Source organism: Amphiura filiformis, chromosome 8 (genome assembly GCF_039555335.1).
Source record: "Amphiura filiformis chromosome 8, Afil_fr2py, whole genome shotgun sequence".
NCBI lineage: Eukaryota > Metazoa > Echinodermata > Ophiuroidea > Amphilepidida > Amphiuridae > Amphiura > Amphiura filiformis.
The window spans coordinates 15,547,534-15,565,553 of NC_092635.1; the positions used below are offsets into that span (position 1 = coordinate 15,547,534).

General features: G+C 34.8%; 1 protein-coding gene across 1 annotated transcript in view; it reads right to left on the minus strand.

The window, feature by feature from the left end:
* The window catches only part of LOC140158686 (calcium/calmodulin-dependent protein kinase type II delta chain-like), a 127,553-nt gene that overhangs the window by 21,397 nt on the left and 88,136 nt on the right, over nucleotides 1-18,020 (minus strand). The window contains exons 9-13 of the mRNA XM_072181869.1: nucleotides 14,914-15,036; nucleotides 13,419-13,502; nucleotides 11,146-11,188; nucleotides 7,284-7,310; nucleotides 2,005-2,025 (exon numbers count right to left, since the gene is read on the minus strand). Coding sequence (XP_072037970.1) covers nucleotides 2,005-2,025; nucleotides 7,284-7,310; nucleotides 11,146-11,188; nucleotides 13,419-13,502; nucleotides 14,914-15,036 — 298 coding nt within the window. The remainder of the gene's footprint in view (nucleotides 1-2,004; nucleotides 2,026-7,283; nucleotides 7,311-11,145; nucleotides 11,189-13,418; nucleotides 13,503-14,913; nucleotides 15,037-18,020) is intronic.

Genomic DNA, 18,020 nt, shown 5'->3' on the forward strand with positions numbered 1-18,020 from the left:
AAGTTGTTATAGAGAGAAAGTGGGAGAGCGGTCGAGGGAGAAGGAAAGGGAGAGAGACCTAACAGAATGAAACATGAGGGAAAAGACTACAGAAGTGGACACGCAATTAAAGACAGACAGCAGAGACAAAAGATCAAAGTGAGACAGGTCACCCACATGATGTTGATTGGAAGCTACTCAATAATCTGACAGTGACAGGTGAACAACATTTCACATAGTAAACAAATCACAATGAACAGCACCCTCGCTTGGTAATAATTCAGTTATTCTAAGGAGTGGCATGGATATCATTGTAACATTGGAATTATGTAATACGATGAGGTGTGAAAAACAGACAAGGACCTTGTGGAACATTGACAAATATTACCATTTCTGTAAATGATTTATGTATTTGTATCAAACTGCCATGTTGGAGAGATAAAACAAAGAAGCTTGATTGCTTACAACCAGTGTTTCAAGCCCTTCTAGATAAAAAAACAAATTTCAGCCCTGTTACTCAAAGATTGTTCAATTTGCCTACACTTTCAACTGTTTTGTTGATTTATGCCAACAGTGCAGTTTATTGGATTTAATTTTCTGCATTCAAACTCAAAAACATTTCATATGGGACATACCTGTTCCAGACTTCTTGTTCATTTTCATAACCAACAGCAATAAAACATGCAATTTCTATTTCTCCAATGACCTGTTTCACCAAGGTACTTGGACAGATTATAACACCACCAACCAAGAAACCAGGACTAGTCTTACACCCACTTTACAGGCTTACAAAGGAACAAGTTACTCCATGCTCAATGCACCATTAATTGCTGAACTGCATTTGCCAGTTGCGCTTGGTGAAACTCATAAATAAATCATTAACAGAATGATAAACAGTTTCTTAATAGTATAATTTATTATCCCATTTAAACACTTCATGGCAGGTTCATGTTTAGTAGGCATTAAGTAAGTACCATGTTAAACTACAAGAATTTTGCTACACACATTTCAACAGGAATTGGCAAAAGCATACATTGAGGCTGGGGTACATGCACATAGCCATAGTCCTGTGGATGGATGCAAGGTGTGGCAAACCCCATTAAAAATATATTATACTGTTAGGTAATTGCCCATTTTATCATTATTTATTATTATTTTAATAAAAAAATGTTACTTGATGAATAATCAGTCTCTAAATATTTTACGGCCACAGTAGTGTTCACTCTGAAGCTGTATGTTGCTATTTTGGTGCAGTGGCAAGGACATTTGGCACAATAATTGCCGTTCTCAATGACATAATGTACATTTTTGCAGTAATATTCTAGAGAGTGAACACTCACAGATAGATATGATTCTTACAGTTAGATATCAACATGATCTTTATAACCAATTCACCAGTAATGTAGTAAGCTGTTTCTGTTTTGCATACTTTCAACAGCTGTTGGGTTGCTATTCTTTTTTGATAGGTCTAAAAAGCTCCATTATGGTTGATTTTTAGTGACTTAATCAAGAATTAATTAGTGTTAATAAATAAAATGTTTAGTCTACCATAATATTTCTATGCAACTAGAGCACCTGTAGCGTGATATTGAATATATGCCACATACCCATCATTGTGTATTGTCACTACACTTCACCACAATTAATTATATTTTTACATTGTTTTTGTAACTCATAAGACAGGAAGATTAAACTAAGCCAAATATGAATGGTTATTATTACCAAGAAAAATATAAGTCATAAGTCAAAATATTGCATGAGGACTGTTAAACAACTCTGGCTATCTCATCTTCTTGATACCCAAACACTTACCAAACAGAACTATGGCTATACAATTGAAATCAAAGTACCAAACCCCAATTGTGTAAAAGCTTATCATCAAAACAAAAGCATGGCAAGTATAAACTAAAACGCTCACTACAGTCTACTACGACGCAAACCATGCAGGTGGGCACATGCAATGGGAAAAGTAACAATAAGCAAAAGCAAAAGCAAACTTTTGGTAGGGTTTGTTTTTTATCTAACCTGATTTGGTTTGTGGTGCAGCTGAAGGTCGCAAGGATGAATCAACCATTTAAGGGTTCAGGATAAGAAGATGATCACATAGAAGACATAATCATAATGAAAAGAAGAGAAAGACAGGATGGAATAAAATAAAGATGGAGGAAAAGATGATATTGAAAATGAAATAGCAGAAAAAAAAGTTGAATTTTGCAATACATTATGTTAGAAATTAAAGAAAAACAACTGTTAAACTAGTATGAGTTCTTCAAATAATTCATGTCTATATACAAGTGATGCAATCAACTCACTTTTGTCTGCTCATTTCTAGATAGCCCAAATCTGTTTGATTATATGAGCTTAACACTTAAAATAGAGATCAAAATGATGCTGAAATATTCAGATGTGCTTTGATGCAGGAAAACAAATCCTTTAGATTAAACAAAACACAACAGCTGAAAGATGTAAAATTAAATATCCTGTTTGATTAATATAATAGCATCAATTGCAAACTTTTTGGATTTGTAACAGAAAAATTTGATAGTATTAAAATACCAGAAAATGAATGAAAAATATGAAGAATAATAGAAAACAAACACCGCAAAGTGGATAATCCCAGAATGCAACAGCCAAGATGGCAGCCAAGATGGCCGACACTGAAGAACATGACCAATGAGAGAATCCATGCACCCACTGCTAAGCAAAGATGGGGAAAAAAGGTTAAAAAAGCATTTGAAAAGCCATGCTCATCCTGTAACATTTTTCTTTTCCCCCCATTTCAACTCATTAGCATATTCTAAACATGTCGATCTTAACAAATGATATTATTTTGCCAAACAAAAATATCCCAAAGTTTGTATCAAGATGCCAAAAGGCGAACTTCAAAGTCACATGCAAGCACAGCAAATGTGAAATTCTAAAAATGACTTAATCGATGCTCATATCTCAGAATATTACATTGAGTAGAATAAAGGGAAAAGGTCAACGTAATCTAAACAGGTCAACATATCCTTCAATATAAGTATATACACCGCTGCTAAAAGAAGGGATGCCTTGCGGTGATAGGAGAATAAAGCAACTTTGTTGATAAGACAGTCAAAAAGATATCTACCACCATATACTTCTAAAACAGTAGGGAAACTATTGCTCTGTCACTTGCACAGGCATAGGTAACACACTGTAGGAGATCTATTCAAGTGCCCCGGCCGGCCACGCAGGGTTTGTATGCTATGTTGGGAGGGAATCTGTGACTTACTGACTGTCCTCAAAAGTGGATTAATTTTGATTCTGTTGTAAACTGAAATTTCATGAGCTCATTTTTTCTAAAAATGAAACAGATTTGCACTTTTGGGTAATAATTTTATTTCTTAGTTACTGAACAATTGGGATGGTAGCATGCAAATATGGTAATGATAACATTGACGCTAAATCTAGACATGAGGACATCTATCAAATTGCACTTATTCAATTTTCCATGCAATGAACAAATACCTCTCTCCCCCAACATAGCAACAAGCACAGGTCAAGGGTCATAACTAGAAAGAGGGCCCCATATAACTCATATCAAAAAGTCATCAGGTGTTTTAATTCTAAAATCATGCAATGCTGCGAGTGTTCATATTAGGGTTATGCTCATAGTTGATGACGTAAGATTGAAACTTGGATTATGGTGTAAGTTAACAATTTATCTTTTGGTGTCTCCACTACTGAAGCTTTCCGATTTAGAAAGTAACAAAAAAGCACAAACAGTAAAAATCAAATCGAAAACACAAACCATGTTAAAATAGAGTTTTGATAGTTCAACATTCTTTCCTTCTGTGAACACAGAACATGCTACAATCTTTCTGCACTAGCAAATCTTGGCGTGTTAACCATCTTCTTATGATACAGAAGTTCACAAGTTTCAAGTTTCGATCAATTCTTGATTCTCTCAAGCTATGACATGAATCAAAATCAATAGAAAAGTGTAAAACATTGTAGCATATTGCTGGATATCACAGACCATTTTAGCTGTGTGGACAAGCCAATACTTTAAAAATGGATCAAAACCCACTCTAACAAACTTATCTTTTGGAATAAACAGTGTGTTTCTGTCTCCATTTATATAGTATACCCTATCATTGATACAAGCATGCAAAATGTATCCAAACTTAGCTATAATTTGAAACATTAAAATGTTGAATGTTTCAGTTGTCATTCATGCAAGCATGCAGCCCTGTTTTGAAGTACCAAGTTTCAATCTTGCATTCATTGCATAAAGCTAACCCCTATGAAAACCACACAGACTTATTAAATTGAATCAGAATTAGTCAAGTGCTGATTAATTAAATCTTATTAAGAGAAGATTAAAAACTAAGAAAACTCCAATTCATTTTCTCACAAGAGAGAAAAGGGTTGTTATTTTTGTCATTAAAAAACAACAACAACAAGCTGTGGAAAGTAGTCATATTGCAAGAAAAAGTAAAATAAATGAGGAGAAGAGAGAAAAAAATGAGACTGTATGATGAGGTTTCCGCTTGGACCTACCTGGGACCGTTTTTGTGTCCTTACTGTTGTCCTTTCTCACTATTAACAAAAGTAGTACAGAATACAATATATACTGTTATGTGTCTTGGTCTTTATGGGAAGAAGAAAATCTCTCTTGATTCCCAGAATGGTATCAAAGACAGGACATGCCTACGCAAAGTATTTAGAGTGACAAAAAAATGGAGACTAGTAAAAAAATGAAATATAGAACTGCAAGGCATGTAATTACTATCCAACAACCCATAATAAATGAAATGATTATGAAGGTTGGAAAGAGATGTGGTTTGGTAAGTATGCATGCATAAGTCACATGAATTTTGATTAAATATGTTAAAAATTCTTTTCTGAGCTAATAAAGGCGAGATTTAAATGAACGTTTTGTTGCACTTTTGCTACAGACCTTGCAGTTCTTTATAAAGGAAGACTTTTTAGGAAACCTTTGAAGAATAAAAACTACCCAAGACAAATTTAAATTTAAAAAACTGAATAAAAACATGGGGAGGGAGGACACTTAAGACTGTGCACAGTGACAGAGCAACAGATACATGGAGAAGCCCAAGATATCCTAATAGATATCCTCGCAATGACACAAGGTGGCGCCCTCCTGCTGTAAACAATCACCGCCACTTTGAGCCTGCTCATAAGTAAACAAAATATCTCATAGTTAGCACACTTGAAGAAGGAATATCCAGTTATACATGGTTCATTACTGTTTGGTGTGTGGGATTTAGATTTGTGTTTCAAATTTCTATCATGACTAGAAAATATTCTGTTATGACATATGACTAAGATGTTTTATAATTAACGAAATGCCATTTTTTGATCCATAATACATGAAATATTACAATTTAGTCATTAAATTTAAAAGGAAAGTTAAATTAACAAAACGTACTTCTCATCCATAATATATCAATCAAAATTTATGAATTCCAAGATTCTAATTTGTTTTTGGTAAAAAGGAAATGTTAGAACCAGGATATACTTGTAATGCTATGTGTCGTGAAACACCTCTGAATGACGTCATTTCTCTGCTCCCATGACATCACCAAAGTCTAGGCTTTTTGGCCCCGGGTGGTTGTGGGTGCGACAAGGTTGTTTCATGTTCACCTGCACAGTTAAAAGCTGCCATGATGGCTGACTAATGCAATATGCCATAGTATCTATAATCTACATTGATGCTGCATGAGAGGTAAAATCAACCCTGCAACAATTTTAGATAGACCTGAGCTATGTTTTTGAATAGATAGGTTCCTGTGTGTTGCTTAAAGATGTTATTTTACTGAATAATGCAATCCAGTCACTGACAACTCAACTTAAAATTGGATGTGCAGGATTCTATGATAACAGACCATTTTTCCCATCCCAGTGTGGGTATAAATTTATTATTATTTTATTATTTATTACTTAGTAGAAAGGTATGTATGGGGATGTGCAGCAGAGATGGGTTGCATTACCAGGTTCTCTCTCAGGTATAACAAGGGTCACAACACTGCAGAAAATTGACTTCGAGAAAGGCTCATTTTTCACAACTTTCTCACAAAATGAGTTTATTTATTTTTTACTACTTTGTTATGTAATGCTTCATTTTGGACAAATTATTTCAAAATCATTCCCATTAGTATATTTCTTAGCCTTTTCATTAAATTTAGTATAAATTTTGGGATCAATTTTCAGAATCCCAGTTGCACATTCCCAAACCACCAAACAAAATCAAGACCGCCCCAATCATAAGAATGTCTAAGATATTGCTTGTTTTTTGCATGCAATGTTTTTTTGTTTTGTCATAAATCAGTTTTGAAATTGTTTATTCATAATATTATCTAAAACACACAAATGTTTTTCACACCTAACAAAATAATAATTGTTGGCAGCAACTGTGTTTTTTCATGATTTAAGTGACTACAATGACAACTTTTGCTAAATTGGATTAATCTGTAACAACTTTGTGAAGAATCCCTCTGTGGGCTCCTCCCTCCACCATGATCTGAACATAATACATGCAGTGATGCAATGAGCAACTTGCATGCCCAGCCAAAAGGTACTCACCACACAATATACCCTGAGGATTCAAACTTAATTGAGAAAAAATTACATAGCCTATACTATAGTTTCTTCTCATAATCTTGACATTTTTGAGAGTGAAATTTCCCCAATTTTTGTTTTTCTGGTAGAGTATCAAACCAAGGTTATTTGAAACCACTTGGTAGACTAGTTAACTATTTTCAGCACTGCATTCATTCTCAGTCTTGCATGTGCAGTGGGCACTAATCTAAGCTTTACAGTCATTGCAGTATTAGTTTCAGCAGCTTTCATATACAGTCTACAATAAGATGATTATCTGGATACATTGGGTCCTAAATAAATTACATGGCTGATTTCTTTTATGTGAAAACATTGGTCTGTACTCTTACAAGGTTGAGCTTTGGTTCAACTATGTGTCTTATTTGAACCAAAGATCAACCTTTATAAGCTTTCACTCAATGCTACAAGTCTTATAAATGGCAAAAGGATCTCTGAGTCAAGGGATCTTGAGTTGTGTGTGCCATTCTCAAACCGAAATGGAGTAGAAAAGTAATTTCTCCTGAATATTCAACATGTTTTAATGATAATCCATGTCATCACCATAGATTCCAAAATTAATTAACAGCCTAGTCCCCAGTTAGTTCCTCAGGTAATATTGACTCCAAATTATGGTAACCATGGCAACCAGACTTTCACCCACATAACAATTTTATTGCAGATAGGGGAAAATGCAAAAATAAAAACGGGCATAATACCTTGGCTACTATTTTTAGAACTCCAACCTGTAAATAAAGAGTAAATTAGTACAAAATATGAGATTCATTTTCCTTTTTTGGTATGAAGTTGATGATCTTTTCATGCATTGTTTGGTATGAATTAAAATGGTGGCTCAATCCATATGGTGGGCAGTGCACTGTGGGTAATAATGTCAACCTATTGGCTGGTGGAGGGATTCTGTGCAATGAACGATGAAAACAAGCAGTGCTTTATGTTTGTAACAATATCAACATAAATCAGTGGTCAAATAAAAATTGGTGTTAATGAAATACACTATAAACTTCAGCCAATTTGTTCCAGCCAGCATGTTTTGTGTTTATTACCGCCAGCGACTTGTGTGAATATCATCTTTGTCAGGTGTCTAGTGGGGTAAGGAAAAGCCAAAGGATTGTACTTATATAGCTGTGTCTTAAATTATCTGGCAATTCATGTGTAGATCAACTTGATCAATTTTTCACCATTAATATATTCTAACTGTGTTTCATATAAAAGTATGGTCTAAAACTGATTGAAATGACGCAAAATGTTTACCGATGATGCACGCTCCTCTTGCATATTATGGTTTAATTGTTTGAGTGGAAAATAATTCACAAAAACTTAAAAAAGAAAAAAGAGTTGTTTCAACATCAAATAATACTTAGACTTTTGATCTCTACTTATTCCTTTTCCACTCCTAGACTGTATTTTGATAATAAAATTACAGAGAGAGAAATAATAACTGGTTTGAATGTTTCATCTTTTGGACCCTGTCACTAAGTGTGTATATAGCAAGGAATGTTTACATTAATATTTTATATACAAAGACAAACACCTGACTTATCATTCCATATATCATATACACTATGACATGATGGTTTTCTCGGAAGCAATATGAAATGATTCTGGAGGGTCTTTGATCAGATTGAGGATATGTGATTCTTGGTTGAAAGTTCCAAATTGACAGCTCACAATTGGGAGCAAATGTGTGTAGGGGTGTGTGTGTGGGCGTGTGCCTGTAACACTGCATTAAGTTTATTGGGGTTGGATCTATGTGCAAAAGAACATTAGTCCTATAATCATAACCCCTAATCACACCATTAATCTATGATACTACGAAACCTGGTTGTTATCCATGTTCCTGGTCCATTATAGTATAAAAGGTCAAGCACTTTAAGCACATTTCAAATAGGCTATTATAGTTCTAATCCCCATTCTTATTCTAGTTAAACAGGTATCTTTTAAACTTCTAAACTTTCCGATATAAATACATTTTGGAAAAAGTATATTGCATTTCTTTGAAAATTTTATGGAATAATGTATGAAAAAAATCTACAGGTAATAATGCTAAATGCTTCACTATGACGTATCACTTGCTCCTAAGAATCTGATCCAATCCTGCAAGCAATAATAGCCAATTAGTAACAACCATAGGTAGTACACTATGGATCTGAAAAAATGTTGCTACAGTATCAGAATGGGATGACAAAGTAACAAAATACAAAGGGTGTACATTGATGTTGTTGGACAAGAGACGTACATCCCTGGGACACCACCTGTTCTGATACCCTTCTACTAGGACAGGATTAAAGCTTTATGCAAATCATTAGTATTCAATATGTATCAATGCTGGTTAGAATTGGATTAATCCATGCGCATTCAAATGTTGGGGCTTTCCAAACTGTGCTTGCATCTGGATCAATGTTAATCCATGTCTGCTTTGCAATCACCATATCCTTAATCTTGTGTCTCATTTTTATGATAAACAGACATCCGAGGCAGTGCTTACGATCGTATAAACAAAGCAGGGAATATGGCTGCAAGATGACATAGTTTAAATTGATCTGAATTTGAGTGATGTAGATCAATACACATCAAAGTGCACCATGTGGAAAGCCCCAATGATACAACTGTCAAAAGAATACCACTCACTCAACATCATCAACTTGTGGAATGCATAATTTAGAACACCCCGTGTGATTTGATCAACTTTCACCAGTTGTATCATTAAAAAGTCCACTTTGTAAAACCAAGATTTAAAAAAATAAATCTAAAAATACTAGAAAATGAGATGTAGTAGTAAGCTCATGCAATGAGAGAAAAGATGCTGATATATTACCTCCAAAAATGGGAACCAGTTTTGGGTCAAAATAACATACCATCCCTGTTTTCTGGAGTCAGACTTTTGCATGTTACCAGAAAAACATATGACCAATATTGAGTGACTGTGTTAGATATGATCCGATACCTTAAGAGTCGTCAAATCTGTCTTATTAAACTGTCTTGAAAACACGTACCTCCTATAAACAAATAGTGGGTGATAGATGGAACGTCATGATTGGCGAAATCTGTATACGCAACACTATCAACATAACAGAGGGAGGGAGGACCATTTTGCAGGTACTTCATATCAGATTGGGCAATTTTGTCTTATAAGACCATACATGTAAATGAACACTACAAGAGGATATAGAAGTAAACTGTCTAGTAAGATTCTTGATATTAAATACATTTTTTGTAGCTTATACTAAATTCTTTTAACAGGCATTATTAAGCAGAAAGAAAGTACTTGGGCATGCAGAAACTACAATTTATTTGAAACTTATAGACATTAATTATCAAGTATAATGTTTTGTTTTGCACTACAGTTATATGTACACTTTTTGCCCCTATAATTAATCCATTTTCGCTGTTTAACATGCCAATACCTTGTAATTTTACATCGTCTTTTCGCAAAACAACATTTCTGATATGACTGTACCACACAAACAATTAAATTGGAAAATGTAAAATAAGATGGAAATGTCAATTTTGACATGACAGAAATAACACGATTACTTCCATAATTTCACATAAATATTAACAAAAACTTCTCCCTGAGTTTAACTAATCATATGCTTATTTAGATATTCACTTTTTAGAAATTGAACGTGGATCACTCCTACAATCATACAAATGAATGTTGAACAGTAAAAAACAAAGAAACGCAGACAATGAGGAATACTAACGGTAGAAGCACAAAATGCTGCAGTAATCTGGCACTTCTGTTATAATTTTGTATTTTTTAAATTAAACTTCATCTAGAGTGGAAATGAAATATTGTAACAACACAAAAAAATGTAACCAGTTAACTGCAGCAAATTAAGCACTTTCAGAGTACCCCTATCTCCTGGACAGACACAGTGTTGGTTATTATTATCAAATTTTCAGAAGCCTCAACATTATCATACAAATATATCTTTCACATTGTAACTAAGTGATCACTGAATTGATAACAAGAATTTTTTCCAGAAAAAACAATGAAATTAACATATTTTTTTACAGTGGGAGTAAATTTGCAAATATTGTCATCTGATAGAATTAGAATTTAAGCTTACAACTTTGAATGATGTAAATTGACATGAAAAAGAACAGTAAACCTCCATATACAAAATTGTTTATTTGGACATTTTGCTGATCTCATAACTTTTGATTGGCTATTTCACAGTTGTGCTATGCCTACAATCGTACACAGTCAATCAAGTTGTATGTACCTGTCTAACTGAAATGAAAAAAATGGAAGGTTTCTGTGGTCTCTTTTCAACCACAGGTGCAGATTTGTCCAAACAGCTTGAATCTGCCAAAATCACCATAAGATAAATGTTTAACCTTTTCTTTAAAAAACTAGAGCACCAAATCAGACCAACATGAAAGTATTTCAGATAAAACCAAATCTGAAGCCTAAGAAAACTTATTGAAAATTGAAAATTAACCAAACCAACACTGGCTTTCAACATACACACAAACTCATGAACTTAATTACAACATACAGTATATAGTAAATCTTGGTAAAAGAGGACAAATAGAATAAAAACATCAACTCACTTGAAAAGTTCCTTGTTGCCAACATGGTGGTCAGAATAGCTCCCTAGAATACAACACCATTGGTAAAGTCAAGTCATTATATATCAAATTGTTGTCATAATCTTGCAATGTATCAACAGTTCTTCATACTCAACAACTGATTACACACATATTATTTCAAATGTGTATAATTGCCAGATCAGAGTTCAAAGAGCATATTAGAGTGTGGATGTTAACGTGGATTTTATCATGTTCGCAATCACACACTATTGATACAACTAGCACATTGCATCCATTTCTCTGGTAAGGTCAAAATGTTAAGCAAAATAAACAGATAAAGATGTATATCTTCACAGAAATTACAATAGTTGACACTTGTAAAATTAATTGTGTCACAACTGTTCTGTCATTTAAGTGCACTTTGCATAATGCATCAAGTGCAATTTGCATAATGCACTAAGCATACCCATGTTTCCGGTAAACTATTGCTCTACTTTCCTTCCCAACCAACTCCCATTCAATCAACACTATATGGACTAATGGATACAACATCAAATCCACCCATGGGAGTCATTCTTTTATGTCAAGTGTGCTAACATGGATTTATTCATCATATAGCAAGTTTTAATGAAATTTCTAAAAATACTACTTGAAAAGTGTAAAAACAGATCCATTATTTTATGAAATCATAATCTTCATTACAGTTCATGTTTAAAAAACATAAAAACAAAATTAAAGGACATGTTTTGCATACACTTGCAGGTCCTTCACAGGATATCACAAATGGTACTGTTTATTAGATTGATTTATCAAATATTTACCAATTAGTCTTTATGCTTTTTATTATTTATCTATCTTACTGTTTGATATCCTTACATTCATTCAGATATTCTTCTTATCACTCACCAGTTTCATTCAAAGCAAATTCTCTTGATAAAATTTGGAAGTTAATATATTGCATGACCATCTTGATTCTTTACACAGCTCCTTACATGGCTCAAAATGGATGTTTATTCATAAAATATTCTTCCAAAGTGTTCCTAGTGAGTACCTGCAGTAATCACTCTGGTGTTTTGAAGGAAGCAGCAAGCTCTATAGACCCTTTACACAGGGCATCTTAAATTGAGGTGCATTTTGCAAGGTGTGTGTAGTTTTGAATGCATCTGTCAGTGACACAACTTAATTTCATATGTTATGCTTCCATGTTAGCTCTCAGATGCGGACAAGAAAATGTACTTTGCGTTTTCATAGACAACCTTGTTTTGGTACCAAGATGGTGAATCCATAAATGGTCTTTAATACCACAGAATATATTATGATGGCACTTCTACTGGTAACCCTATTGGCGACTATAAGGCAGATGGTATGGAAATTCCCACATACTCTTACAGTAACATTTTATGGAAAATCTGCCACATTGGATTGACAGCAAGCATGTTTTGATGATAACAGGTGTCTCAGAAAGCATGAGCTTTACAATGGCTTGAGTACACAGCCTTTATTATTAGCATTACTTGAATACTAAAACAATCTAGAGATAAACTACTTTCCTTTCATATCAGTAAAAAGCAAAGTAAACATAATGGAGTGCACCTGTACTGGTTTCATTGTACCATCTACATAGAGTAGCTCAGTGAAAAGAAACAATATTCTTATGTTTCAATGATCACTCTCACACTGCTGGTGGCTGCACATCACAAGTTTGGCATAGTGAGAGTGAAATTTGGTCCAAGGGAAGTGCCATTCTTAATCAAAATCGTACATCTGTGATCAAAGATGTTTTTTGGCACATACAATTGTAGAGAATGTGAACATAATGTGTAATATTTGTCATACCAATCTGCCTTATCTACTACCTATAATGATAGAATAATTACAATGGTTTTAGCACGGTATAACCAGTTCTTCATAGTGTCTACTAGTTGAACCAAAATCTGATGTATATATAAAGAAGTTATGATGGTGATATATGCTAGCCATGCCACCTTGTAGGCATCATTATCTGAAACTACTTCTAAAAATCCTGCTTTCCTATCCGTCATCATACAGTAGACTTTATAGTCATGAATTCATAGCATACATGGTTACTGGCAGGACAATGGCCACAGGACACTGGCATGGTCCTTTGTTTTAATGTGACTGTATAAATAATGATGCCTAAACTTCCCCCTCTCTCCACATTCAGGGATCTGCAGATCACTAGGATCATTTGGTATCAGCCATCCACCAACCCTACTAGTACTTCACTGAGGTGAATAAATTTAACTTTCTTGCTGTAACAAAGCCAAACTTACCTTAAGTTTACGGCGTGCATTGAATTTCTTCAAGCAGTCCACGGTCTCCTGCCTGTGCATGGCTGAAGCCACACGTTCACGTTGCTGGAAAACAAGGAAAAGAACAAAAGCAACTTGCTTGTTACTCTGACACCATCACTGTACAATTCTAGTATAAAATCTTAGTCTTATATTTTCATTCATGAAATCAAGCACAACAGACCAATCGAGTTACTTTTAATAACACTTTGATTAAATCAGTAAATCTACACCTTTTTTTCCATATTATCACTCTTTGAGCAGTATTGACAATAAAATCAATGGGGAATTATAAATAAGTCACAAATATTTCATCAATGTCTTGAAATTCCAAATCATCATAATGTCTACATATCTTGGTGTAATGTCTACATATCTTCCCCGTCGTTTGTCACGTGACCAATTAGATGCCTGATGAAGTTCTGAGTTACGGACGCCAACTGTTGCATTAAGTTGCAAAATTTATTTCCAGTATTCGATTCAACTTTACCTTATATAATGTCTACATGTTTCATAGAATATCTGTGAATAACATAATGCTATGGCCACATTTATAAAATAACTATAGTATCTTTTGCTTTGTGCAATCAGTGAAACGTCTTTTGGAGTGCATCTATGCCGCATCCGATGTGCGTTGTGTATACGACAGCCGTTAGAAGCTGCACAAAGTGAAATTCTCTGACATCACTGACTGCATTTAGGAAAAAACACTACAGTCACACAGTTGCATGTGAACAAGTCAAACCACACCATATTATCTGGAAAGAGGCTTATTTAATTACAAGCATTGGTTCAAAACAATCAAAACTGACTCCAATTTGAGTCGTTGTTGGACTTATACTTGTTACTAGATCAGTTGTCCATTTGAAAGTCCAACATTATGACTGGATAACTGCAATTTTGAAGGGGCCAGGCAGCGAATTTTTTTTACGTAGTTAACATTTGAATAGGAGAAACTTATAATACATAAAGTATAGTATTACATGTATTATGAGGCTAGATTCCACATGCCATTATTACTAAGTATTTCTTCTTACTTAACAAAAAGAAACAAACTATATTATATTTAAAATTCTACCAAGGATTGACCGGGGTTCGAACCAACAACCTATCGATCCATAGTCGGACTATACCACTATGCTACAGTAGTTCTGCCAGAAAGCCGTCTTTCTATCATACTTGTTGATTACGGAATAAAGCGTATATACGATACACTATATTACTAGTTAATCATATATAGGCCCTATCTCCGATCAATATTGAACCTAACCCTAACCTAAGACCCTAACCCTAACCTAACCTAAACCTAACCTAACCTAAACCTAACCCTAACCCTAACCTAACACTAAACCTAACCTAATATGCGGGACACCACGTATACAGTTGCTTAAACGGACTCCCTATTCAAATGTTAACTACGGTAAAATAGTTCGCGGCCAGGCAGCCAGCCAGCCATATGGTAGCTTGTGTAACTTACGCATATCCATGGATGTTTAAGTGCATCTTGTGCTGTGATTCGTTTGGCTGGGTTCACTGTCAGCATACTGTTGATCAGGTTCTTGGCCTCTGGTGTAACAGTGTCCCACTCAGGGGATGGATACTGAAAAAAAAAAAAAAAAATGACAATTAATTTCAGTAGAAAAGCACATATTAATATTCAACTAAGCCATTTTCATGGTCACGCCACAGAATTCAACTGCTGAACTTTGACTCCAAGTAGCTACATGTGTAATCCTATGGTGAAATCAGCCATATTGTTCCTTAACCCTAACCCAACTAGGTCTCACTAAAGTTCACTATTACAACCACTCTGCGTGTATGCATTCCACAGGACTTGATGACGCAATCAGCCCAAGTCATATATACCCAGAGAATCGTTGGCGGGCCAAGCGTCACCTGTGTGGCTACATGCTGGGGATCTTCTGCGTGGCATGCGAGGGGTCCGAGGTTCGAATCCCGGGGTGCCAAGTGACTTTATTCTTCATCTTCTCTCCTTTTTGTTTCTTCTTTCCCTTCCGATAGCAAAAAAAACACGGCTGGGTTAGGGTTAAGGGTACCAAAATAGCATATCAATCCATGACGTTATGGGTCTTTGCCAATTATAAGCTAAACAAAGCACACCATTGACATTTTTAATAAAGGACCCAATTAAAGGATAATTGGTGTATTACAGCCCAAGTATCACAAAAAAATGGTTTGTGCATGTAGTACTTGAGGTGCAACTGGCACAATAGATTGTGCTACAAGCGCACACTAGGAATTGAACTTTTGTCTATGATATGTAATGGTGAAACCATGGACGAAATAGATAACAAACCAATCACAACCAGTCAGTCTCAGCATCATCCGATAATGAGGGCCGATTGTTCCATGAAATGCAACAGGCGAAACAGCCACGCATGTACAGCATATTTTTACAGTCTTTCACGTATATGTGAAGACACGCAAAGTTCGAAGGCACGCAATGCTGGCGTGATTGTGAGCAATCAGCCCTCATGAATATGCAAGAATTCACAGTATACAAAACACAGGGACTTTGACTGGATGTGATTGATCAGTAGTAGTCTGTGGGTGAAACAATCCAGAGGTATACTACTCTCCTCTCCATGAGCAACACACAAACATGGCAAAGTCTGAGCTCTCCAAATCAAATTCTATGATTTATGTAGAAAAGCATCTCATTTTTTTCACTGCAAGATAATCAAACGTGAAGTGCAACTGGGGAAAACAATCAAAATTTATTCTGGATGCTAGTAAGAATGGCACTTCATCAAACAGAGTAGGAGATGGAGAAACAAAGGAGAGCACAAAAAGACAAAAAACAAAAGGAGCAAAATATGGGGAAGGAGCAGGAAGAGAGGGGAAAATAGAGTGGATGTGGGGGAAAGATATAAACAGATAAGGAAGAATGAACAAGTAGGATGGCCATGGAAATAGAAAGAAACAGAGGGTACAAAGAAGTATCAAGACAGGACTGAAAATCTGGCTAGTGATATACACAACATGGCATTTTAGTTTATTTACTAAAAATCACATAATATCTTGTTATTTTCCATGTTAAGAATTGATTGCATTTTGTCATCCTGTCTTTATGGAGTCACCAAGATCAGACAATAAAGAAATGACCTCCATGGATGGCTTGCCGCTGCCAGTTCAATGACATTTACATGCCTGTGATTCTCTGATCCATATGACAGATGCCAAAGTCTTGTTATCCGGGGAAATCAACTGTAAATCCTCAACATTATGACTTTGATCATCCATGCCAAGTCAACATTAGTTTCTTTGTTTTTATCATCAATTCTAAATCTTAGACCATTGATGGGTATGTATAATAGTCCTTGGAACATGCATCAATTCTGATACATTATCTAAAAGTTCATAGTTGTGTAGTATCCTAACAGCCTATGTAACAATATTGCTGAAAGATTCCCATCATCTTTGAAAAAGATAAAGTAATTTTTTGTAGTTTTGAAAACAAAGTACAAAATATGGTTCAAGCATGCATTTAAACATATTTATTCACCAATCTTTGCACAAGAACAATTTATAATGAGACACATTAAAGGGAATAATCAGAAATAATTAGGTTGATTATGTAACTGATGCTTACTTCAACCATATTTTGTACTTTGTTCTCAAAATTACAAAAATGACAGGCAATTATCGTAGCAGGATGGTGATATATCTTGCCTAATCTCTCTTAAATTGGACTTTTGCTCATGAAATATGCATCAAAACACTAATTTCTTCGTGATATATTGAATACTTCCTGAATTCACCCGTCATTAATATTGCAAAACAAATTTACATCAATTTACTAAAGAAACACACATTAAATTGAAAATATGTTGTATAATAGAGAGGAAATCTGATCTCCTAAGGTACAGTTTTGTATGTTTATAGCTCATTATCAATGCTCAACTTCAAAATACAAGATTTAAATCATGTCAAGAATAATACACAATTTCCATTTCAAAATACCGTCACTTGATATTCATTGATATTTGAGCTCGACTTTCCCTACCAATGCACTCATGCAGTAAAGTTGATCTTCGTTTACTGTATGAATCAAATTTCACCACCTCGACAATAAATGCATCTCCATCTGTTTTTGTATGTACCAGATAACGATCCTGATCAAACAGAACCTTGGTTTTCATGGCAGGCTTTATATGCTTTCATACATTATGTAGCATGTTACACATGTACAGCATTGACATTTACTCCTCAATACAGACAAGTGTCAGTACTCATATGCAAATTAATAGCTCCTCTTTGAATCAAATTTGGAATTGGGACATTTCAGTTGAAATCCATACACCCTTATAGATGACATGACCTTAATCTCCCACACAGGGGGTGTGAATTTCAAATGGGGTTATCCAAATGGGTGACTCCACTTAATATATACACTCCCTGTATGGGAGATTAAGGCCATGTCTTCCATAGGGGATGTGGATTTAAAAATAGAATTGCCATCTGAACATCTTCAAAATGAAAAAAAAATTATTTGAAAGCCACATTCTTGTGTGAATTTTGTTTTCCTATTTCTCTCATGCCAACCACCTCTTAGTTGGCCAC